Raw genomic sequence first — 20656 nt, 5'->3', positions numbered from 1 at the left:
TCACTTAAAATGTGTGTGTGGAGAACAAGCAGTCCACAAAACATCACATGTTCATGAAAGCAATATCCTAAATCCACTGGTATTGCAGAACAGCTGGGGCGTGTGTGCTTCCCTTCTTATTAGTTAATATTCAAAAAAATGCACTACAACCAAAAAGAGACTGTATATGCTGTGTTTATTTCAGTGACAATGAAACAAAACAAAACACACAGTGTAGTGAATATAAAATACCAACAAATTGTTTGCCACCCTCTGAAGTACTTGAGAGTTTATGCATTTATGTTTTGTGTTCTTGTCTTCTACACTCTGCGGTTTACAAGTTATGGTATTTGACATTAGATGGAAGCCAGCTGTTTCTTGAAGAACACCTGTTTACTGGTTTGGGCCCTTCGCTGCATCAAACATCTTCTTGCGGCCCTCCATGCCTGACATGGCTTCCACATTCTTTCTCCAGTCACTCATCTCCACCGTCTTCTCCTGCACAGAGAGAATCCCAGAAAACATGTGGTGTTAGACTGAAGGCTTTCTGCACATTTAGATGCATTCAAGTCTAACATGAGTCCATCAGATGTTAGATGGAGTTTATTTCTACAGCTGGAGCCTCTCCATTAAACAGAAACACTCTTGGGATGTAGGAGTATGATATTTTGCATCAGTTGTTTCTCTTTGTTTTGGCAAAGAAAGCTGATTGGTTTGTTTTACACAAACCACAATGAAGCCAAAGGCTTAAATTGCACACAGAAATTAATATCATGGAAAACGTCTCTGCACCTTGTGTGCTGTAGGAATAATAATTTTTTTTCTCCTTAGCTTTGACTTTCTTCAACACACCCCCACCTTTTCTGTGTCCTCCTTCTTGACTGATTTAAGATTAGCTCGCAGATCCAGAGACACCTTGTGTTTGGAGCCCAGTAGGGAGCGCAGGATGGCATCAGCAGAGACCCTCACCCTTCTGAGGTTGGGTCTCTTAAACTTCCCTCGCAGGTCCAGTACCTTAATGTTTAGGTCTTTGATCTGTGGAGAAGGTATAGAGGAAGTTAATGTAGCCACAGCCAGCAGCAGGTATTCAACTTTAAAACTGAATGTCCCATTGTAGAATCACTTCATTTAAAGCAACATCTGTTGATGTGGAAATGATCAATGCTGTTCGTTGTTATCTTTCTGAAACAATGTTTAGTTACCTCTCTGTTGTTGTGCAAGACTTTGGCTTCAATGTCATACCGCTCCTCGTCCACCACATCTATTTTGGCATGCAGCTCTTCACATAACGTCTACATAAGAGGATTTGGATATTAATTTCTCACCTCCTGATTGAAATAACATCTTTAGCAAAAATATTTCAGTGAGCCAAAAAGACTGGTGTCTGGTGGTAAATGTAAAATTATACCCGTAGCTCTGCTAAGGACATGCTACTGGTCTGTATTGGAGGAGATTTGTCTTTCAGGTAATTTTCCTTCTGTTCCTCTTTTTCTTCCATCTCCTGCTCCAGCTCCTCCTTGGCCTTGGCAACCATCAAGCTCTGAAATACCACACACAAAGTAAATTAACTTTCGTGATTCACTGTCTTTCTGACTGAAGACACAGTCTGTGCAAACGGACTGAGGACTCACCTTCAGCATGAGCTTGCGGGAGGCTGAGATTTTAGATTTCCTCTGCGAAGATAGATTAAATGGGATATTTTAATAGCCCAGTGATAATCATGTACACATGTTATTAGATTTCTTTAGTGCATAGTGTCTTGTGAAATCTTACCTCCGGTCTGTGGGTAGAAAATAATAAAGGGCACAATAGACACAGAAATGTAGCATTAGCATTGCAGAAAGCAGACATGTTAATGAGTTGTATCTGGTAGTTGCCAAATTATATTTAATAATGTGTTCTATAGATAAATCCAATTTGCTGTATGAAATGGATACTCAGATTTGGAAATGGAAACAATAACAGAAACACAATACACTTACACTTTCTCAGGCATCTTGGCTATTTCAATTCCCCCTGGAAGACAAAAATAAAACCTTTTGTCTCTGAAGTTCTCAACAGTAGGGACCACTTGGGTCAAGTGCCCCACTGGGTCTTAAATATGTTTTCCCTTTTAGCTCCACTATAGATACATTCCACCTCACAGTCGACGGTATAGTGTTACACGAATGGAAATATACAGTATCTTTTGATCTTTTATAGACTGTTACCTAGTGTTAATTATTACTCCATTGCTTTTACTATTCTTTACCAGTGGTTTGTGATTATTATATAACATTACTAAGGGATGTGACTTTTCACAGCCTGTTTTGTTTATCTAGCATTGTTATGTCTTACTCGTAGAAAGGCCTGCTGGACAGAATCATCCAGTCACCTCCCAGTGCTGATAGCACACTCATCTGCCAGAAAGCAAAGTGATGGCAGACATGGAGAAGCATGCAAGGTCCTGACATGGCAGCTATTCCAGATGGATAACATTTCCTGCTTTCAGCTCCACTTTTCCACTGGATAAAGACACAAATATAGACATGGTCCCCCATTCTCAGAAGACTACTGACCGAAACCTTTTGAAGAATGCCCATTTGACTTTACCAAGCAAAAGGGTAAAAAATAATGTGCATGTTCTACATAGCTTTGGGTGATATATACCTTGAGACTATGTAAATTAGTCAACCATTTGAGAGTTTAACTAACAGTTCTTTTCATTATTGATTAATCTTATTATTTTCTTGATTTGGTTGTTACTTGTTTAGTCTGACCAACATTTTACTTTCCTACCATATAAGACAAAGACAAGCAGCATATCATTTGTCAATGTCTGTCAATTGATTAATTAGCATTTCAACTTTAGAGTTTACCATATCATTTAAACTGTAGTATCTCTCCCTTGACTTTAATTTAAATGTTTTTTAATGGAATTAGAACTGAAACATTTAGTTGAATGATAAGTTATTATAGATTATTTGTCAACAATCATAATAATCGATTGATAGTTTAATAATAAAAATAATAATTAATAGTTTATTTTTTAAGCAAAAGAGTGCTGGCTTCCATCTAATGTCATGCTTCTCAAATGTGAACATTTGCTGGTTTTCTTCGTATTCTGTGATGGTATCTTTGGTCTTGGACTGTTGGTCGGATAAAAATAGATACTTTAAGACGTCCCCATGGCTTTGCAAACATGTTATTGACATTTTTTGCTATTTGATTTAATTCTGTAGACCCTATGATTAGTTTAGTTGATTTAGTATAGCATGAGATATATATATATATAGATTCATGGCCTTACCTTCCTGTGTTGATGCTGTGGATGCAGACCGACACAAAGTGATGGAGAGAACACAACCGCATATTTATCTCCTGCTCCCCTTTGTCCCTCCTCTATCACAAGGAGACTTAAATAGAAACACGCACCCCATTAGAGGGGGTGGTCTCTTGTGTTGACAGATCACTGCTCTCTGCCTCTTTATAATAATGTGTGTGAACCTTTCTGTGTGCAAGGACAGGATAAACAACATCCTTGTCGACTTTCACTTCAGCCGTTTTCAGTCAGTTGTTATCTGTTTTTCCTCTTTCACGTGGGTAAACTATTTAAAGCTGTAGGTAGGATCTTCTCTACTCTTGTAATAGTGATGGACAGATTAATCGGTCAGCCCATTATCTGCTGATTCCTGCGCTCATGAGGCTGATAAACAAAAAATGTATGCGGACACGTCTGCAGGCAGCCTTGTCAGTGTGGCTCCTGTGGAACGATGTCGGCACTCCCCACTGTGAGTTTTGGGAAAGTGGTGAAAAATGTCAAGCTCTAAATGTCCTCTGTCACCTTTGTCTTTTCTAAAAGTTAACACGTTTCTCCTGTCCTAAATGGCGGCAAATCTAATCCTAAACCATTATTGGCTAGCGTTAAATATATATTGTTATATTGTTGAGAAAAAGGCAGTTGAATGACTTCACTTCTGACAAACTGTACCCCACTCTCCCTTAAACATCATGTTCTGAAATCAGCCATTGAAAAACTCATATCGGCTGACCACTGTCTTATAGACAGCTTAAGTCCCTCGCTTCCGCTTCTGCCCCATGGGACCTTATTTCAGAAAAAATATGTACGGTAGTCAGTGGCGACTTATCTTTTTATACGTTAGAATTGAGCCCTGAATTACACATATGATGTTGGTCAATTTAAAATAAATTTTGCCAGTCAAGAAAGTCGCAGTTTGTCCAAAGTTACATTTAGATTTGTGTGAAATCTCTTCAATGAACTACATTTCTCGTCTCGCACAATGTAACGTCAGCAACGTTCATTGGCTGCCACCAGCTAGGTAATTTAGCTATGTTCCACACAGAAATGTAACTCATCTGATGTGTTATATCCAACAACTATCTGTCCTTTTATCACATCATCCTCTCCTGTATGGCTTCAGTAACGTTAGCTCCAGTCATCGAGAGAAACAGTTACGATGTCACATACACGACTTTTGGGTTTGTGGTCTTTGTAATTATGTATTTTCACAGTCTTATACCTCACTGTTTTACAGCAAACTGCGACTTTCTTGACCTTCAAATTTATATTTTAAATTGACAAACATCATATAATTCTGGGCACAATTCAAACGGGATCAAAAAATTTGTTCTCTCTTGCCATTGACTACCGTACAATTTTTTTCCGAAATAAGGTCCCATGTGTTCAAGTTCAAGTGACCCTTTTTTTTCCCATTTGAGGCAAACTTCAAGCAGCCACAGCCAAACTGTTTGTCTCACTGTAAATGCTTTTCTGAGATTTTCTTTGGCTACTGAGAGTGATGTTGGAAATGTGCCCTGTCCCCCTGAGACGGCAGGGCCCCCTTGGTCTGATTAGGATAATAGCTGCAGACAACGCTAAGCCGTGGTTTTAAGGCAGGAATGCAGTTTCCAGTATACATTTAGCTAAGGCCTACCAACTAAACATAGACAAATTGTATCACCTTGTGATGCTGCCGCTCTTTGTGAGCTCAGTTCACTCATGCAAGGACAATCAGTCCTTTAAATTAATCCACAAAATCACTTATGTCTGGTTTGTGTTAGAGATTTAATAGTCTTCAGCTTGGACAGCAGTGGCACAAATTTTGAAGTTCAGTTTGACAGCTTTGATGTGGACCGACTGACAGATGGAGAGACGGACATTGCCATCCATAGAGCCACCCAGCAAAATGGAAAAAAAGGGAAAGTTGTGGTCTTACTTCTTTCACAGGAATATAAATTACAAAAGCTTAGGCTAGTTTTCCTGAGCTGCCTGTTTGTACAATGAGACCAGAATAAGTAAACCATGTCGTTTTCTCATTAGCCATCTAGCCGTCTAGACTCATCAATCATTTACTTGTACCGGAGCCACAGCCAAGCCAGTTGGGAGGCTGGAAGATCACAGTATTGACGGCTCTCTTCATGAAAAATTAAGGGTTCTTAAATTTGCCAAATCAAGTGACACACTTGTAAATGATTAGTCAATTAATAGATTAGTTGATTAAATATTTAATAATTGATTAATCATTTTAGTCATTTATTTAGTATAAATAATTGTTACTTGTTATTTAGTATAAATGACTCACAGACTCACAGATTCTTAAATGTGACTATTTGCTGATTTTTATGCTTTTCTTGCCTGGATCTTTAGTTTCTTTCTTCTTTTTTTTTTTTTACATTGTGTTGACTATGCTATTAATCGAGAAAATATCCCTTTCCCAAAAAAAGCCCTGCAGGACAATCTATTAATGTGAATTAACTGTTGGGCTACTATTGAATTTTATTTCTCATCTATTTATGTCTTCTAGATTAACTATTGTTTTAATTATAGTTATTTACTCAGTTATCTTTTAGATTTATTAAAAGATTGTTTAATAGTAGTTAATTTGTGGTTTGGATTTGGTTTAAACTTTTGTTTATTGTATTGGATATTTGTAACCACTTTCAATAAAACTGCTATAAATACACATCTTCAAAGTTTCACAACTGCTTCCATTAAAAACCTGGCCATCTTGAACACCTATTAAAAGGGTGTTTAGCTCGCTGCTAGTGAAGGCAGAATGGCTTCAATACTTTTTGGCGTAATGTTCTCTGACTCTCTGAACTCTGCTGGAGGGATGGCAACACCATTCTTCCAAAATCTATTCCATCATTTGGTGTTTGATGGTGGAACATGTCAGTCCAAAATCTCCCCTAGCTGTTAAACTGAGTTGACATCTGGTGAATACAAAGGCCAAAGCATATGATTCACATCATTTTCATCCTCATCAAACCGCTCTGTTGACTCTTTGTATGAAGCATCTGCATTGTAATGTCCCTCCACCCTTTTTCTAAACACATGCTCTGCATATGTGGCAACGTGTGTGGCTGTTGGATTGTCTCCTACTTGCAGAGGACGAGCAGCAGTTCAGTGCGCTAATTTGCGAGTTTTCAGCCTCTTGACACCACTGTGACCTGCTGGGCCACCAACCCTGCTATTTATTACAGCTTCATATCCCATATGTGCATTGTTCAAACTCACGTCTTTATAGTGAAATGAATCTGAGGATGTATGAGATAATTTCATTTTCATGGTCTACAATCTCATCCTCCATTTTTTTTAAAAGAAGCCTTAGATTGTTAAAATTTGCAGGTCTGTTCTTTTGTTCTTGATGGGTCAGGTCTTTTCCTGAGTCAGGAAATTCCTGATCCTGATTTGATTTATGACACTGAGATCCAGGCTGTTGGCTCATGGCAGCTGATTATAATTCCACAGTATATATGGCAGCAGGATTAACAAAGTGCTCTGTGTGTTTGCTAGGCTGTCTCTAGGAAAGTGAACCCTAACTCATTTATACAGATGCCAATGGATTATATAGCAGCTTACAGTAGTTTTCACATCCAACACTTTGTCGTAAAGTATAGTTTAAAGGCGGGTTCACACCTAAAGATTTAAACCAAGGCAAGGATGATGCACTGTGTCAACTTCCAGAAACTGTACACCAAAGCCATGTGGTGGAAATGGTGTTCGATTACTGGTCATATAGTCAGCGGGTAAAAAAAACAAAACCCACCAAATAATACCTACATACTACTGCACTTTAATGTACTGTTGACTCAGTTCTTTAACTTTTTTTGCCTCTGGCTCCCCTGTAGTGTGCATCCTGGTTGCAGTCACAAAACTTTACAGGTGTGTAGTAATAAAAATGAAGGCCAAGTTCAAAGATGAGGGTGTGGTCCAAACACGGGCACCAGAATTAGGGGAATAGGAAGCAGTGAATGGGCCAGTGGCCCCCCACTTTATGCTGCTCACCCACATTAATTTTAATGTGATCCCATCTCAAGATGGTCTCTATTTTATTATGAATCTAAATACATGAATGCTCTGGAACAGATCACAGCGTTATACTTTAATCTTTGCGTGGATTTCAGACCCAGTTTTGCTGTTGATGTGACTCACATGTTGTACTCAGTGCCAAAACAAACTGCTGCCCCCACCCCACCATAGATGCCTAGCACTGTGCTCAGTGTGCCAACTCTTCGGCGATGGCAGAGACAGGGCTGAGCACTACGACTCTGTTGTTTTGCCGCAACAGCTGGCATTTGGCTCTGTGTGACGATGATTAGAAGGAATAACAAGCACACCCAAGACCATGTAAACATGCACACTGATTTCATCAGATCAGAACCACACAAAGAACAATGACAGTTGTGTAAGGCATGCAAAACTTTGCATCACGCGGGAATAATAAAAAAATCCATCCTTTTTTTGCCTGATATTTATTTTGTGTCTCAGCAATAGCGTGTATCTTAAAACAGTATTTACACCATGTGACATGTAAGGCAGGAAAGAAGATTTTCTCTTAAGTGTAACTGAAGCATAATGTGAGCCTTTTTTTCACAGCTGTCAGTTGGGAACATGTTGGTCTTATTTTGTTCGACTGATTCACATACTCAATATTTGCCAAACTCAATCATGTTACTATAGTGCGAGGGTCTCAGTACTGCCACCACAGAGTTTTAATTATTATTAATATTATTATTTATTTTGGAGCCAGCTTGCTGTTAACTAGTCACTTTAAACACACACAATGTGCACATCAAAACACTGAGTTATAATTCAGTGTTATAAATGTTTAGCATGACATTTAGTTGTTTAACCAGTCAAAAACTAGAACATCATAATCTAGATTCAAATGCATCACACAGAGCAAAATCTACTTGGTGAACTCATTCAAAAAGCTGTGTGTTGTGTGCTTCTTTCATTCGTCCATGCCTTTTAGCTAGAGTGAAAGGGCAGAGTAAAATAGGCTAGATATTGACTGACGGATCCTGGAAGCGATGATATCAGAGCTCAGATGTCAGTCCCAGGTGGGCCGAGGCTTCAGGCTTTACTGGGAATGAGCCAGAGCTCCTGCACCCTGACCAAAGCCAAACCCCTTGGGACCAAAGTTCTTTGCATAGCAACCTGTGAATGACATTACGGAGACTGAGAAACACTGCATATAATACACTGTCAGACTGGAGTTTGGATAACAAACTAATGGTTTTAATATATAAACCTCAATTTGCAGAGCCACAGTATCAGAACCACAGAGACTTTTAGTTGGTAGTGGTAGTGGTTATTTATACTAGGTAACTGACAAACAGGAAGTCAGAGGGCTGCTGACCTGTTGGGTCTCTGTCTTACGTAATTTAGAGCAACTGCTTCTGCTCCACAGGTTTAGGTTCCGATGTCACTAGTTGAGGTTAAACTCAACCAAGCACATGAAGAACTGTATGTTGTACAATTACAATGCCTATCACAAAAAACTGCAAGTCGTGCAGTACAGTAATGCAGTAATGATTCATTCATGTCAGAAATTTCCCAGTATTGTCTCATTAGTGACAGCTATTTGTGTAGTTTTGATGTAAGGACTGCAAGAAGTTATTTTCATAAACTCATTATTTTATCTCAAATATTATATATTGTTTGGTCTATAGGATATCATTAAATAGTGAAAATCCCCATTGGTATTTCTTAAAGCCCAATGGGGCATCTTTAAACCCCCCCAAATATATTCAAATTTTAGAAGTTGGACCAAAGGAATATTTAGTATTTTTGCTGGAAAAATAATGAATAATCATTGAGAATGGTTGCAGATTCAATTTTTTGCCCATCAACTAATTAAATTTTTTGATTCACACAGACCTTTACAGAAGATCTCCCCATCTCTATCAGCCACGGTCGTGGACTCGAGTCCTTTGCCACACTTGGCGCAGCGAAAGCAGGCTTTATGCCAGGACTGATGAGGGAGCAGAGAGTTGGTCAAGCTCAAGAATATACAGAGAACTTACAAATAAATCCACCATTCATAAACTGAGATAATTTATAGATAAGTCTCTCTTACATTGCCTCCTCCGATAACCTTCTCCGCTGCGTACACTGTATTCCCACAGCGAGGGCACACATCCGAGCCCCCGGTTTTCTGGGCAAACTTTGAAGCGTTGGGGTTATTCGTAGGGCGATGAGGAGCTTGTCTGTCAAGAAAAAACAGAGCTTTAAAGAAGGCGGTAACTGAGGAAGGAAAGGGATCAGCTGGAGGAAATCTCTGAGACTGAGACACAGTGCTTCATTAAATGTAATAAGCGCTACTAATACAAATATACATGTTGATTCTTTTGTTGTTGTTTCATCCCTCAGTTGAGGCTTTGATCCAGCATGTGTAGAAGTAGTTTTATCTGTGAACACCTTACCGTTCAAGTATTACATGAACTGCACTCTGTCATTCTATAATCTGAATATACAGTAGCAGCACAGCTTTAAGTGTTTTAAATTGTTTAAAATAACAAGAGGAAGCGCTGTTTTGCTCACACTTCAGGCTTGATTCCAAGTCCTTCTCCCGTGTCCATACTCAGAGTGCCGGCTCCACCTCCAAAGCCGTAGCCTTTCGGCCCGTACTTCTTGCCATAGCAAGATTTGCAGTAGATCTCATCTACATGAACGGCCACGGTTGTGCTGTCCAAGTTCTTCTTACAGACCACTTACAACAAAGAAAAGGGGAGGAGGGGTGTAACCTAATAAGTAATACGAATATGCATGTGATTATTTATTTTTCTTTAGTGCACAAGCATCTTCAACAAAACTAACCAAACAAACAGTTCTTGACATTTTTTTCACAGATGTTTAGCTGTGACTTTACCACAAACTATGCGTGACATTTTTAAGAAGAAAATGGCATACCCATTATGTACTTAGCTAGCTCAGATAAATACTTGACTGTGCTGTGTACCTTCCTCTGCCATATAAGGAAGACCAAGACTTTGTCACATGTTTCCACTGGATCCAAATAAGGACTTGAGATGTCTGAGCAAAAACCTGCAGATGCTCACTTTCCTACCCTGATGCCAAATACTCTGCATTCCACCCTGGCACTTCTTGTGATCTCAGAGTTGGTTACGCACTTGGAGTCAGTAGACAAGTAAAGCAGATTACCTGAGAACTTTAATACTTACTGCACAGAAAACAGGATTTATGCCAGCTCTTCCCCTCACACTGCACTTCCTCAGCGAAGTAGACAGTTTTCTGGCAACAGCCACACTTGTTTCCTCCCCCGAAAGGCATTCTGTAAGCATACAGGGGGAGCCTGTTGTGTACATTTATTATTCACTGTATATATAATGTCTGTCTTCTGGAGCACAGACCAGTGTTACTCTGCAGACAGATGCCATCTGCAACACTTAAGGCTGGATGCAGCAGTACCTATAAAAGGAGAGGTACCACTTTGCTTTGATACACTGCTCTTTCTTTCCCTCTTCTTGTTTTAGCGTACCAGCATAAGAAGCACTGTTCATTCCTGATTGTAAAATGCAAAGTATCATAGCACCAAACCACCTCACAGATATAAAATTATGTCAGAACACTCTACATGGTCACCACACCAATGTGAGTTCTGAGTCTGATGTCTTTATGGCAACAACCACTTGTCATAATGTTTGCAATACATCAGCCAAAGGTGATCCACACAGAAAGTCAGCAATCTACTAGATCGCCCTTGACAAACAGGAAATTCCCCGCATTTCATTTTGTAATCACATGTTAACAGTCGTGACCTCAGACATCCCAAAAACCTACAATACACTCAAACAATCTTTTGGAAAATAATAAATAAAGACTGTTCGGGGATAGTTTCAGCATAGTCTCCAAGTATGACTACAATAAATCTTGTAGCATTTTTACCTTGGCGCCTTTTTCAAGGTTGGTACTTATCAGATGCTTTTTCTGTTGATTATCCTAAACAAACCTACCTGCACTGAAGTGAAAGGCTGGTCCTCTCTGTGGTTGTTCAGTGGTATTAAGAGTTGAGAGGAGACACTGGTCAGATGAAGGGAAGCAGTGGGAGGCTGAGTGGACACCAGGCTGAACTTGGGGAGGAGTCAGGACACAGAGACAGAAAGAGGGAGAGAAATGTAGGGAGGAAAAGGAGGAGAAACAAAGTGTGAGTCGTTATAGATTGTTATTGAGATAATTATCATCAATAATCATCTCCATTTATATGAAACGGTCATACATTGTGAAATCACAGAACCCCGTGCCAGAAAACAGTCAAATTAAATGTTAAAAGCAACAGATGGATGGTAACATGTCATTGCTATAAAGGAGGCCACACTATTGAGGTTCAAGGTAATTCTGCACAATAGCGACCCCGAATGGAAAGACAAGGGAACTGTTGTAAGTTTTGAAGAGGAGTGAGGATTGACAGCCCTATTCTATAATTAACATTTTTATATTAACAGTGGATCAAATGTGAAATTGGTGGCCTATAATGATAATGATCATCTGACTCTGCAGTCCCAGTCAGCTCTAAAGCGTTTTAGTGAGTTTCAACTTATTTTTTTCCATTTTACAGACTGCAACATTACAGTTTTGTTCATTCTGACCACTTTCATAATTGTTTCCAGGGAGCAAATAAATATAATGCTTAGCTGTTAAAAAGCAAGATATTTCCTTCAGGAGTTGGTGGAGACAAAATTGAGCTAAATGTGTGCCTCAGGCAACTGTTTTCTACCAAACACACCATTGGAGCTTAAAAGGTGACAAAATCCCAATGTTACATTTAAAGTGTGTTTCTTCTCCCTCTAAGAGGCAAGAAATGTAGATTATGCAGAATTTCATTTGCAAATCCTCAGCAATCCTCCCAGTCTACGACTTTTCAGCAGGCACCCTGGTGATGCTCTGTCGTGAAAAACATGGTTGGATTGAGGTCAGATGACGAGATGATTTGGCAAGTCAAGAGCATTCCAGAGTTTGGTACTAAAAAAATGCCTCGGTGGCTTTCTACATCAGTTTGGTATAATCATCCTGCTGGAGAAAACTGAAGGATTATTGAAGAATTACAGGTCCTACACTGTTGGACCTGGATGTGAACAACTGCAAAGTCCACTTTAACTTCATAGTCCCTGAGCCATAACGGTGTAACAAATATAAATGCCCCAACACTAGTATTAAGCTTCACTGGATTCAAATTGAATAACTGAATGTGACAATATAGAAACATGAAGTACCATGTTTTGTTAGCTAGTAGTCAATCGACCTTTTATTTCATCATCATGTTCATTTGAGATTGTTGCTCTTAACCACATCTGACATTTTCTCAGGACAGCTCCTGCAGTGGATTTGTCTGTGGGGGTAGTACATATGTTCTTGTGAAATACTCAATGATATTTGTCAATACTCACACTCAATACTTTGTGTGTTGGATTTGTGTACTCCTTGCTTAAGTCTCTGATGACAGTTGATAAAGGAGAAAGCATGATGAGTGTCGAAAGCCTGGGATGTCCCCACTTGCTCAGTGGATTACTCACCATCTCCAGAGACCTTCTGGATCGGTTTAAGTGAGCAGTGTGAATCAATGAGTTAATCAGACATTTCTTCTAGTAATGCTATACTTACAAAAAAACACTAGGACATCTCAGCTTAAGTGAATCATCATTTGTATACTTAAATTAATAGTTATTTTCTTTGGTCATATACTGTACCATAGTATATTACTAATATTATAACTTGACCTAACAATAAATTGTTAACTGGGTGTTTGGCATGGACACCCCTGGACTAGTGAGGTGAAATCATTGTATGTTTGATTTGTTTGTGTGGTTGTTTTAAACAGATATTAATATCTGTGATGCTTGGTGCATCATTAAGCACATTTGTAAGGAATGGTTTGGCACGAAACCAAAATTAGGAACATATTTTCTTATTTACTAATTCACGTAAGTTTCTACACTAGAGTTAATATCTCTAGAGTAGAAATTTAAATGAATTTAACCAATAAGCAAAAATGTCTGTGTGCAGTGTTCAAGTACATTACTACTGTCTGTATAAATGCGTACTGTAGGTTTAAGTGCCTCCCTGAAGAGAAAAGGTTTTGTGTGTTTGATGTGATTTAAGTGAGGCTGACATCCATCTTGTGTTTTTATCGCTCTTTGTATGATGGTTTAAGGGATATGCCTTTGGACAATTATTAAAAGCAATAATTGTATTTTAGGAAAGGAGCCTCTGGTTTTTATTTGTAGAGCTTGAGCGTACAGTCTTTATAGTCTCTCTTATACACACATAATACAGACATATAGACACAATACGCAACTACTACTACATTAAGGGCATTGTTGGCATTTTGCTGGTGATCTTGTCCACTGTGACATTCAACAATTGTGCAGGTAGGCATGGGTTCACTGTCCCTTACACTTTAGAGCATGTCACATGTGTGACCTTTACAATGTGATAGATGGTCAGCGTAACTATAAAGTCACCCTGCTGTTTACCAAAATAAGACTCTGAGGTACAATCTCATGCATTCTGCAGCATTTTATTCCTCATTTTGTTTTGTCATTCAGTAAAAAACAAAACAAAACATGGATGTTATCATTTCCAGCATGGCTCAACATCTTCCTACAAAAGAGAGAATCAGGAAAGGTGAAACTGATAGAGAATCTGTATTCGAGGGAAGGGAAATAAAAGCCAGCAGAGAGTGATGCTGCTTGGTCTGCCTTCCTCCCTCTCTCCAAGCCCTCCAGGCTCTTCACCATCATAGGAAGAGACAATGATGAACTCAAAAAGCCTATTTATAGCCCGCGATTGGCCAACACTAGCCCTCTGTTTCTGCTCTTTGGACATCTGCCTTGGCCAATTGTGTAGTATATGTACATGTGATCATGCTCATGACAGAGAGGGGGAAGAGAGGAGTGACAGAGACTCAGTGGATTTAATCCAGAGGAAGAAGAGGGGGTAAGAGGCAGGGACGGGGCTGGGCTGTGGTCCATCTATCAGTGTGCAGAGGAGTGGTGATTCCTTATTGGAGTTTCATGGAGGAATTCAGCACAGTTTCTTTTTTGCATTTGACCTGACTTGAAGCCAGGATTCCTCCCCTGGTAATGATATCCCTTTTGGCAGCATATTTCACAGAATCTTTGTCAAGTTGTCAGGTGAGGAGGAAGAGCTGGAGGAGGTGAGTTGACTGAGAATGTGTTAAATCCTCCATGGCTTATATCCATGTTGTTGTGTGTTATTTCTGCCAGAATAATCTCATGTAGCCTCAGTTTGCAATTTCCAAGTGCAAGTTTTATTTAACGTCTTTTAACTTTACTGTGGAGCTGAAATGATTAATTGATTGAGTAAGGAAGATTTATCAGCAACTATTTTGACATTCTATTAATCGTTAAAGTAAAAAATTTCAAAGATTTACAGGTTCCAGCATCTCAAATGTGAATATTTTCTGATTATCCTGGTCTTCTATGATATGAAAGCACATATATTGGGTATAGGCTCATGGTTGGGACAAAACAAGACGTAAATATGTCAACTTAAGCTGTGAGAAATTGTGATGTGCAACCTTTTCTGAGACCAATTGAGAAAGAAATTCACAGATTAATTCACAATGAAAGGTATTCGTTAGTTGCAGCCCAACTTTGGTGATATATTATTTGAATATACTATTTTTTTGGTCAACAGTAACCTAAATCCCACTCATCAAACTAAACTAAACTGCCTTTTTCTCTAGTGTCCAGGGACACCAGTAATCAAGTTACTAATCCGTCTAAATGAACTTTTTAGCAGTAAAGCTCTTGTCCAAGCCTGTGTGAGGAAACAAAAGCAAGCTGTTCAAACACAAGTAGCCAAAAGTGTTTGTCAAATTTTGTCCTTTAGATGGATTTGCATTATTAGATGAATTTCAGGGGGGGAATAGAGATAATTGTGTTTAGGGCAGAGGGAGTTTGGCAGGATGTCTGAGCTGGATGTCTATCTGATTGAACAAGCAGCAGTTTGACATTTCAATGAGTTTAATGTGCTCTCTGTTGACTCCTGCTCTACTGCACGCACTGTGGTCATAATGAGAGGCAAAGAGATGCAGTTTCATAAATTAGTCAGTAGAGGTCACATATGGGCAGAGATTATGTTTAAGTGATGTTGAGACACACCCTGATGTCTCTCTCTCTCCCGCTCTCTCTCTCTCTGGCTGTCTCTTGCTGTCTTTTGGTGTGTAGTACTTGCTGTAAGCTGCGCCGATGCAGAAGGTGACAAGGTGCGTTATCTGAAGCAGAATGTGCACGCATTGGAGTGTGAAGTGCACAATTAATAAGCAGTGAGAGTATGGTGAGGGATGAAGGACTTAGCTATCAATACAATTCACTTGGGCTGTTTGTACCTGTCTGTAACCCCACTGATTCTTTATCTTGGCACCTTTTTAATTAAGTTGCGATTATGTTTAGCCCCTGTTTGAGGGATCTAATAATGTAGATAGCAATTTGTGTCTCTCAAGGTCAGACAGCATGTGTACAGTGTGTGCGTGGAGATTAATTACACATTTCCGAATATTTCAATGTTCAGCCAGTACACATCTTCGACTGTAATCCTCACTTATCTACTGCTTGTGACTCAACACAGACGATTTAGGGCTCTAATTTCCAAACTGCCTCGGTCTATAATCTCCCCTCATGAACTTTAGACATCCTGCAGAGCGATTTAACTTCAAGGACAGGCAATTTGTTCAAATTTACAAGAGGGAATATAACATAACCCCACCCTCACACCACCCATTGCCTTGTATCTTCACACCAGTATGTGTTGTATCATTGCTCTCGGCACACGCTAAATTTGGTCATGATCCACCACATGTCCTTGGCCTGCACACTTCCTGCCTTGTAAGTTGATTGTGTGAGTCATTTTGCAATATTAGGCCTCACAACACACAGGGGGGTTGTCTTAGTCACTGTTTGTAATCCCCACCTCAAAGATTATCAGGAAAAACTGTGTGTGAGCCCATGCTGTCACCATGTCATCGGTCCTGTCATTCTTTTTTTCCTGAGCTGACACCTCTGAGTCGGCTCCCTTTGGCCCAGATTCCCACTGAGGGTCGTGTTGAGGGAGCCTGTGCCCTGTAGGCAGCCAACTACAAACATGCAGTGACAATTCAAATCAGTCCAGTTCACTGGCTCTGGCTGGGGCTCAGGACACTGAGTGCCAGGCAGAAAAGATGCATACGCAACCCGCCAAGCAAAGCTGTGACAGATAGAAAGAGAGACAGACAAGACAGTACAGAGTATCAGGTGGTTTTATTAGTTTTTCACCAGGTACATGGCCAGTTTTTGCTCAGCACTTTTGTTGAGAGAGACTTGGACTGGAACAACTCCAAGTCCATTTGCAAGTCAGAGGGAGCGCCTGCCGGCTAAGTAGTCTCATCCACAGGCACCAACTGCAGCAGAGGTCTGTCTAGAGTATTGTTATGCAAGCAGGAAGGAAGCAGTCCCACTTTGATCCAGACATCGTGCAGAGGCTGGACTGCTTTGGTCCTCAATGCTGCTTGAGCTGGAGGCTGCTGTTTGCGGTCCCATCTGGGAATTTGCATATCGGACAGTGTACTGTACTGTTCTAGCACAGGGCTCGGAGCAACCACGCCGCACAGTTAGATCATAAGAGGGATGGACTGATGGACACCTGAAGATAATGCTCATCACTCAGCTTGGCACTCTTAGTCTCAGCTTCCCTTGCACTTCTTATCGCATCACTAAGTTTCGTCAACCTCATTTTAGGTAAGTTTGAGTTCCTTGTTGAATACTAGTACTAATAATGTGTAGAAGAGTACATTATACAAATTGAAAGGCATGCCAGCTGCACAGTTAGATTTTTTTAATTAAACTGGATTTTAAATCATTTTATTGATCTGAACGTTCCTTTCCCCAAATGACCTTGTTGTTCAGAACAACTCAGATAAAGTAGAAAGTGCACCACACTGTAGTGTTTTTGTTGAGCATTCTGAGTAGTTGGCAGACGCAGTGCTTTAACAATATTACATCCTGTGGAGATATTTATATCATGTGTGTGTGACTGCAGGCAGAGAGAGAGAAAGCCCTGAGGGAAACAGGAAACAGTCAGGTTGCTGAACTAATTCCTACAAAGACTTTGTGATCCCTTGCTGGACTTTTATTGTCCTGTCTGGGACAGTCAGTCTTGTGCTCAGTAATTGTCTGGGGTGTACTGCTGACTCATACCAGTGAGTGCTACAGGCTACCACTGCATCAAGCTCACACTTCACACTGCTCATCTCCTTAGTTTACATCGAGATACAGTTGACTGTGATCATTCATGCGTTGCTGTTTGATGTCCTCATCAAAGAGTGAATCAATCAACATGAGCAGTTTTTTATTGCCGGTAGAAATGTCTTTGAAATATGATGCTTAAGTGATTTTTTTTTTAATGGTATTTGTTTGAAAAATTCTAGGATAAACACATTGGTAAACATATACAGACAGATACATTTTCTATACTGTTTGCAGTACAATATCTAATACAATATTTTATATTAACAATTGAATGTCATAGTGCTGCAACCGTAGAGAATTATTACCCTAGGCTGCTGCTCCTCTGCGGAGTGTTTAAGCCTCTTTCAGCAAACTGTTTCGGTTTTCCGGCCCACATCTGTTTTTGTTAACTTTGACTGCTCTCTTCTGTGCCAGCTGTTTTCAATAAAAAGCTATAAAGAGCAATTAGTAGCTAAAATCAACATATTTGCTTCAGCGGTTGGTGGAGACCAAAGCAGAGCTAAAAGGACTGTGCATATTGGATTTAATTTCATTGGATGGCCAGACACATAATTCCAAATAAATGCTAATATTGCTAAATGTGCAAATCAGCAGTTATTTGCTGACATGTTTCTTTATAATGGAGATACTATTTTAAAAAAATTTTTAGGTTACAGCTTAATCTGTGTCCCCCAAGTGGCCACTGCAGTTTTACCAAAAGAAGACCAGTAAGTTCAAAAATGTGTGTCTGTTACTTGATTCCAGCTTTCAGTGTACTTTATTGTGAACAAGTTAGCATAGCATAGTCCTGATTGCTCCAAACTCCATTCAGAAAACAAGCATTTTAAAAGTTGTTGTTTTGCTGTCTTGCTGACAGACCTGACAAAGCATGAATTCATATGTCAAATCGACATTGTATTGTAGTTATTTCAGTATCATTTTGATCCGTTAATTGCAATTAAATCACAGCAAAATGTTTATTTTGGGTTCATACCACTGTCATAAACCGGGCTGTGTTCACTCATTTTGTATGAGAACACCAGGTGAGTAGCCCAGCGATCAAACTCATGCAAGTCAGGTGACACGAATATTAAATTTGCATCTGGTCTAAATGCACAGTAAGTCTATACACAAGCACTGCACAAGATCCTTGATATAAATTACAAGAAAATAATGTGTGTTTTAAATGAGAAACTGTCTACAGTCATGTTAGCAGCTCCATTAGTCTGTTCAGGCTATTAGCAGTGATAAAACACAGTGGTGCCTAATCTGAGCGCTACATCCTGATGTCAGCATGTTAATATGACACATTCTGGTTTGTACCAAAAAATACTGCTGTTCCATACCCGGCCATAGCATGCACTAACGCGCACAAGTACAAAAGTAAATCAGTTCTGCATAGGGAGTCGATGCATAGCTCTGGGAATACCACTAATGGTGGGTGATGTCATTGCCAATAAAACAGATCTATCGTGTGTGCAGCTTGCTGAACTTTTGAACTTGACTAACTTCAATGTCACTCTGGATTATGGTATGACAACAGAAATAGTGTCCTGTGGTAAGACAACATCTATTATGGTGGTGGAAAAATGCGGCTGAAGGCATCATTTTCTCCCATGTCAACAGCCTACATTATATTGAAGACACTTTCAGGAGCTGTGCATACGTAAAGCAGATGCTTTGTAGCTTCCTTCACATCATTCCTTCAAAGACGGACCACTGCAAGCATTGTGGTCACATTGAGCTACAGCACAGTAAATCCATAGCTGATTTCAAATTACACATGTCATCAAAATAATTATGATGATTATAATATTATAGCTCATGCATTTACAGTGATGTTATGCTGGGACACTTTCAAATACTGGGGAGCACCATGTTCAAAGGCCAATTTTGTTCACTCATAAATGCCACGTCTCGGTGTGTTCTGAATCCAAGTGTGTGTGTGTGTGTGTGTGTGTGTGGTTTGTCTGGTTTGGAAAGTCTAGTCCACAGACACGCTTCAGTGGCAGACATGTTCCACCTTGGCTAACCCAAAATGACATGCGTGCCGGCCTCGAAAAACCGGATACATATTTTATGTGTTCCATATAAATCTGTTGTGCAATATTGAGTGTTGAAAACTGAGTTTTATCATAGATCAGATACAGATCTTGACTGTGGCATATTTAATAAATATATAATAAGTACCTTTGCTTTAAATTTAGTTGGGTACAGAGATATAAATCATTTGACCTGGAACTTCAAAAAACTAAAAGTTCTTCAGTCTTAAGTCTTCAGGTTACAATTTATGTCACTGTGAACATCTTGTCAGCTGTTGAGTGACATGTTGCAGCCACTTGAGAACTGACATTTCGGTGCAGCTTGCCCCCCAGTGAACAGAAGCTGAGTTGAACCAGACATTGACAGAAGAACACAGGAGGCTCTTGGTGTTAACACTGTGTAGATGAACAGGAGACAGTGGCAGTATTTGAACAGAAAATATGGATGCTATTTAGCAGACTGACAATGTTAAAAATTTAGCAATTTTTAACAGATTGCACCTTGCTGATTGTGGTGGCCATTGTGGAGGTCTTCTGTTGTTGGTATGTCGCTGAAAGCTGAGTGTTTTAAGTTTCTCACCAATTTCCAGGAAATGGCCACAAACTTGAACCCAGATGTGGACAGTAACGCTTTGTTTCATGGGAAACTTTCAGCTTCCAATGAAAAAGTCTAGTTTGAGGTCTTGTTTTTGTAGTTTAGCTCATGATACTGCCCAGTAACAACATCTTACTTACTGTAGTGGCCGTTTTCCATCTTCCAAGGCCACTTAGACTGAAATGTATCTTAATTGTGACCAGTGTCTGAATGAATTAAATCCAAATTTCTTGTGAAAGTCCAGAAGGCAGATTAATTTTTAATGAGGGTTTTTTTTAAGATCACGACATCATAGCTGGTAATCTCGTCCTCGTCCTTTACTGACTTGATGTTCTATCCGATTTATACGCTATGACATGTTTATAAAATACTATTAAACACTATAAAGCGTGTTTCGTTACCTAATACTAGTAAATAACCTTAGCATAGTCCACCTATAACACACTATTTAGAACACACAAACTGTAGTATGAACTACCAATATGTGCTTACTTATAAGGTTAGTTAT

At 39.5% G+C, this 20656-nt stretch overlaps 2 protein-coding genes across 3 annotated transcripts; both read right to left on the bottom strand.

Moving 5' to 3' along the window:
- Window positions 1-158: 158 nt before the first annotated feature.
- Window positions 159-3356, bottom strand: LOC119886914 (troponin I, slow skeletal muscle-like). Of its 2 annotated transcripts, XM_038697907.1 has the most exons (8): window positions 3269-3356; window positions 1962-1995; window positions 1753-1759; window positions 1611-1652; window positions 1388-1519; window positions 1182-1271; window positions 838-1014; window positions 159-477 (listed from the first exon to the last, which is right to left on the bottom strand). In XM_038697907.1, the coding sequence occupies exons 2-8, from the start codon at window positions 1973-1975 to the stop codon at window positions 373-375; spliced, it is 567 nt and encodes a 188-aa protein (XP_038553835.1). In that variant the 5' UTR covers window positions 1976-1995; window positions 3269-3356; the 3' UTR covers window positions 159-372. The 2 variants fall into 2 exon arrangements, with proteins under 2 accessions (XP_038553835.1, XP_038553836.1); XM_038697908.1 differs by lacking the exon at window positions 3269-3356 and having other exon boundaries at window positions 1962-2104.
- Window positions 3357-7715: 4359 nt separating this feature from the next.
- Window positions 7716-11375, bottom strand: csrp1b (cysteine and glycine-rich protein 1b). Its single transcript, XM_038697906.1, has 6 exons — window positions 11242-11375; window positions 10450-10559; window positions 9809-9977; window positions 9345-9474; window positions 9146-9239; window positions 7716-8422 (listed from the first exon to the last, which is right to left on the bottom strand). The coding sequence occupies exons 2-6, from the start codon at window positions 10556-10558 to the stop codon at window positions 8346-8348; spliced, it is 579 nt and encodes a 192-aa protein (XP_038553834.1). The 5' UTR covers window position 10559; window positions 11242-11375; the 3' UTR covers window positions 7716-8345.
- Window positions 11376-20656: the final 9281 nt, after the last annotated feature.

The sequence above is a fragment of the Micropterus salmoides genome, unplaced genomic scaffold (assembly GCF_014851395.1).
Source record: "Micropterus salmoides isolate LMB-PRFRI ecotype aquatic unplaced genomic scaffold, ASM1485139v1 Ms_hic_scaffold_4, whole genome shotgun sequence".
NCBI lineage: Eukaryota > Metazoa > Chordata > Actinopteri > Centrarchiformes > Centrarchidae > Micropterus > Micropterus salmoides.
This window is presented reverse-complemented; position numbering and strand designations above follow the sequence as displayed.

Excerpts from the sequence above, each read along its gene's own strand:
- csrp1b (XM_038697906.1), bottom strand. The coding sequence starts at position 10,558 with ATGCCTTTCGGGGGAGGAAACAAGTGTGGCTGTTGCCAGAAAACTGTC. Across the intron at positions 9,978-10,449 it reads TAAATCCTGTTTTCTGTGCA|TGGTCTGTAAGAAGAACTTG; the intron begins GTAAGTATTAAA and ends CTTTGTTGTAAG. Across the intron at positions 9,240-9,344 it reads AGGTTATCGGAGGAGGCAAT|TCCTGGCATAAAGCCTGCTT; the intron begins GTAAGAGAGACT and ends CTCCCTCATCAG.
- LOC119886914 (XM_038697907.1), bottom strand. Across the intron at positions 1,272-1,387 it reads TGTCCTTAGCAGAGCTACGG|ACGTTATGTGAAGAGCTGCA; the intron begins GTATAATTTTAC and ends CCTCTTATGTAG. Across the intron at positions 1,015-1,181 it reads TCTTGCACAACAACAGAGAG|ATCAAAGACCTAAACATTAA; the intron begins GTAACTAAACAT and ends CCTTCTCCACAG.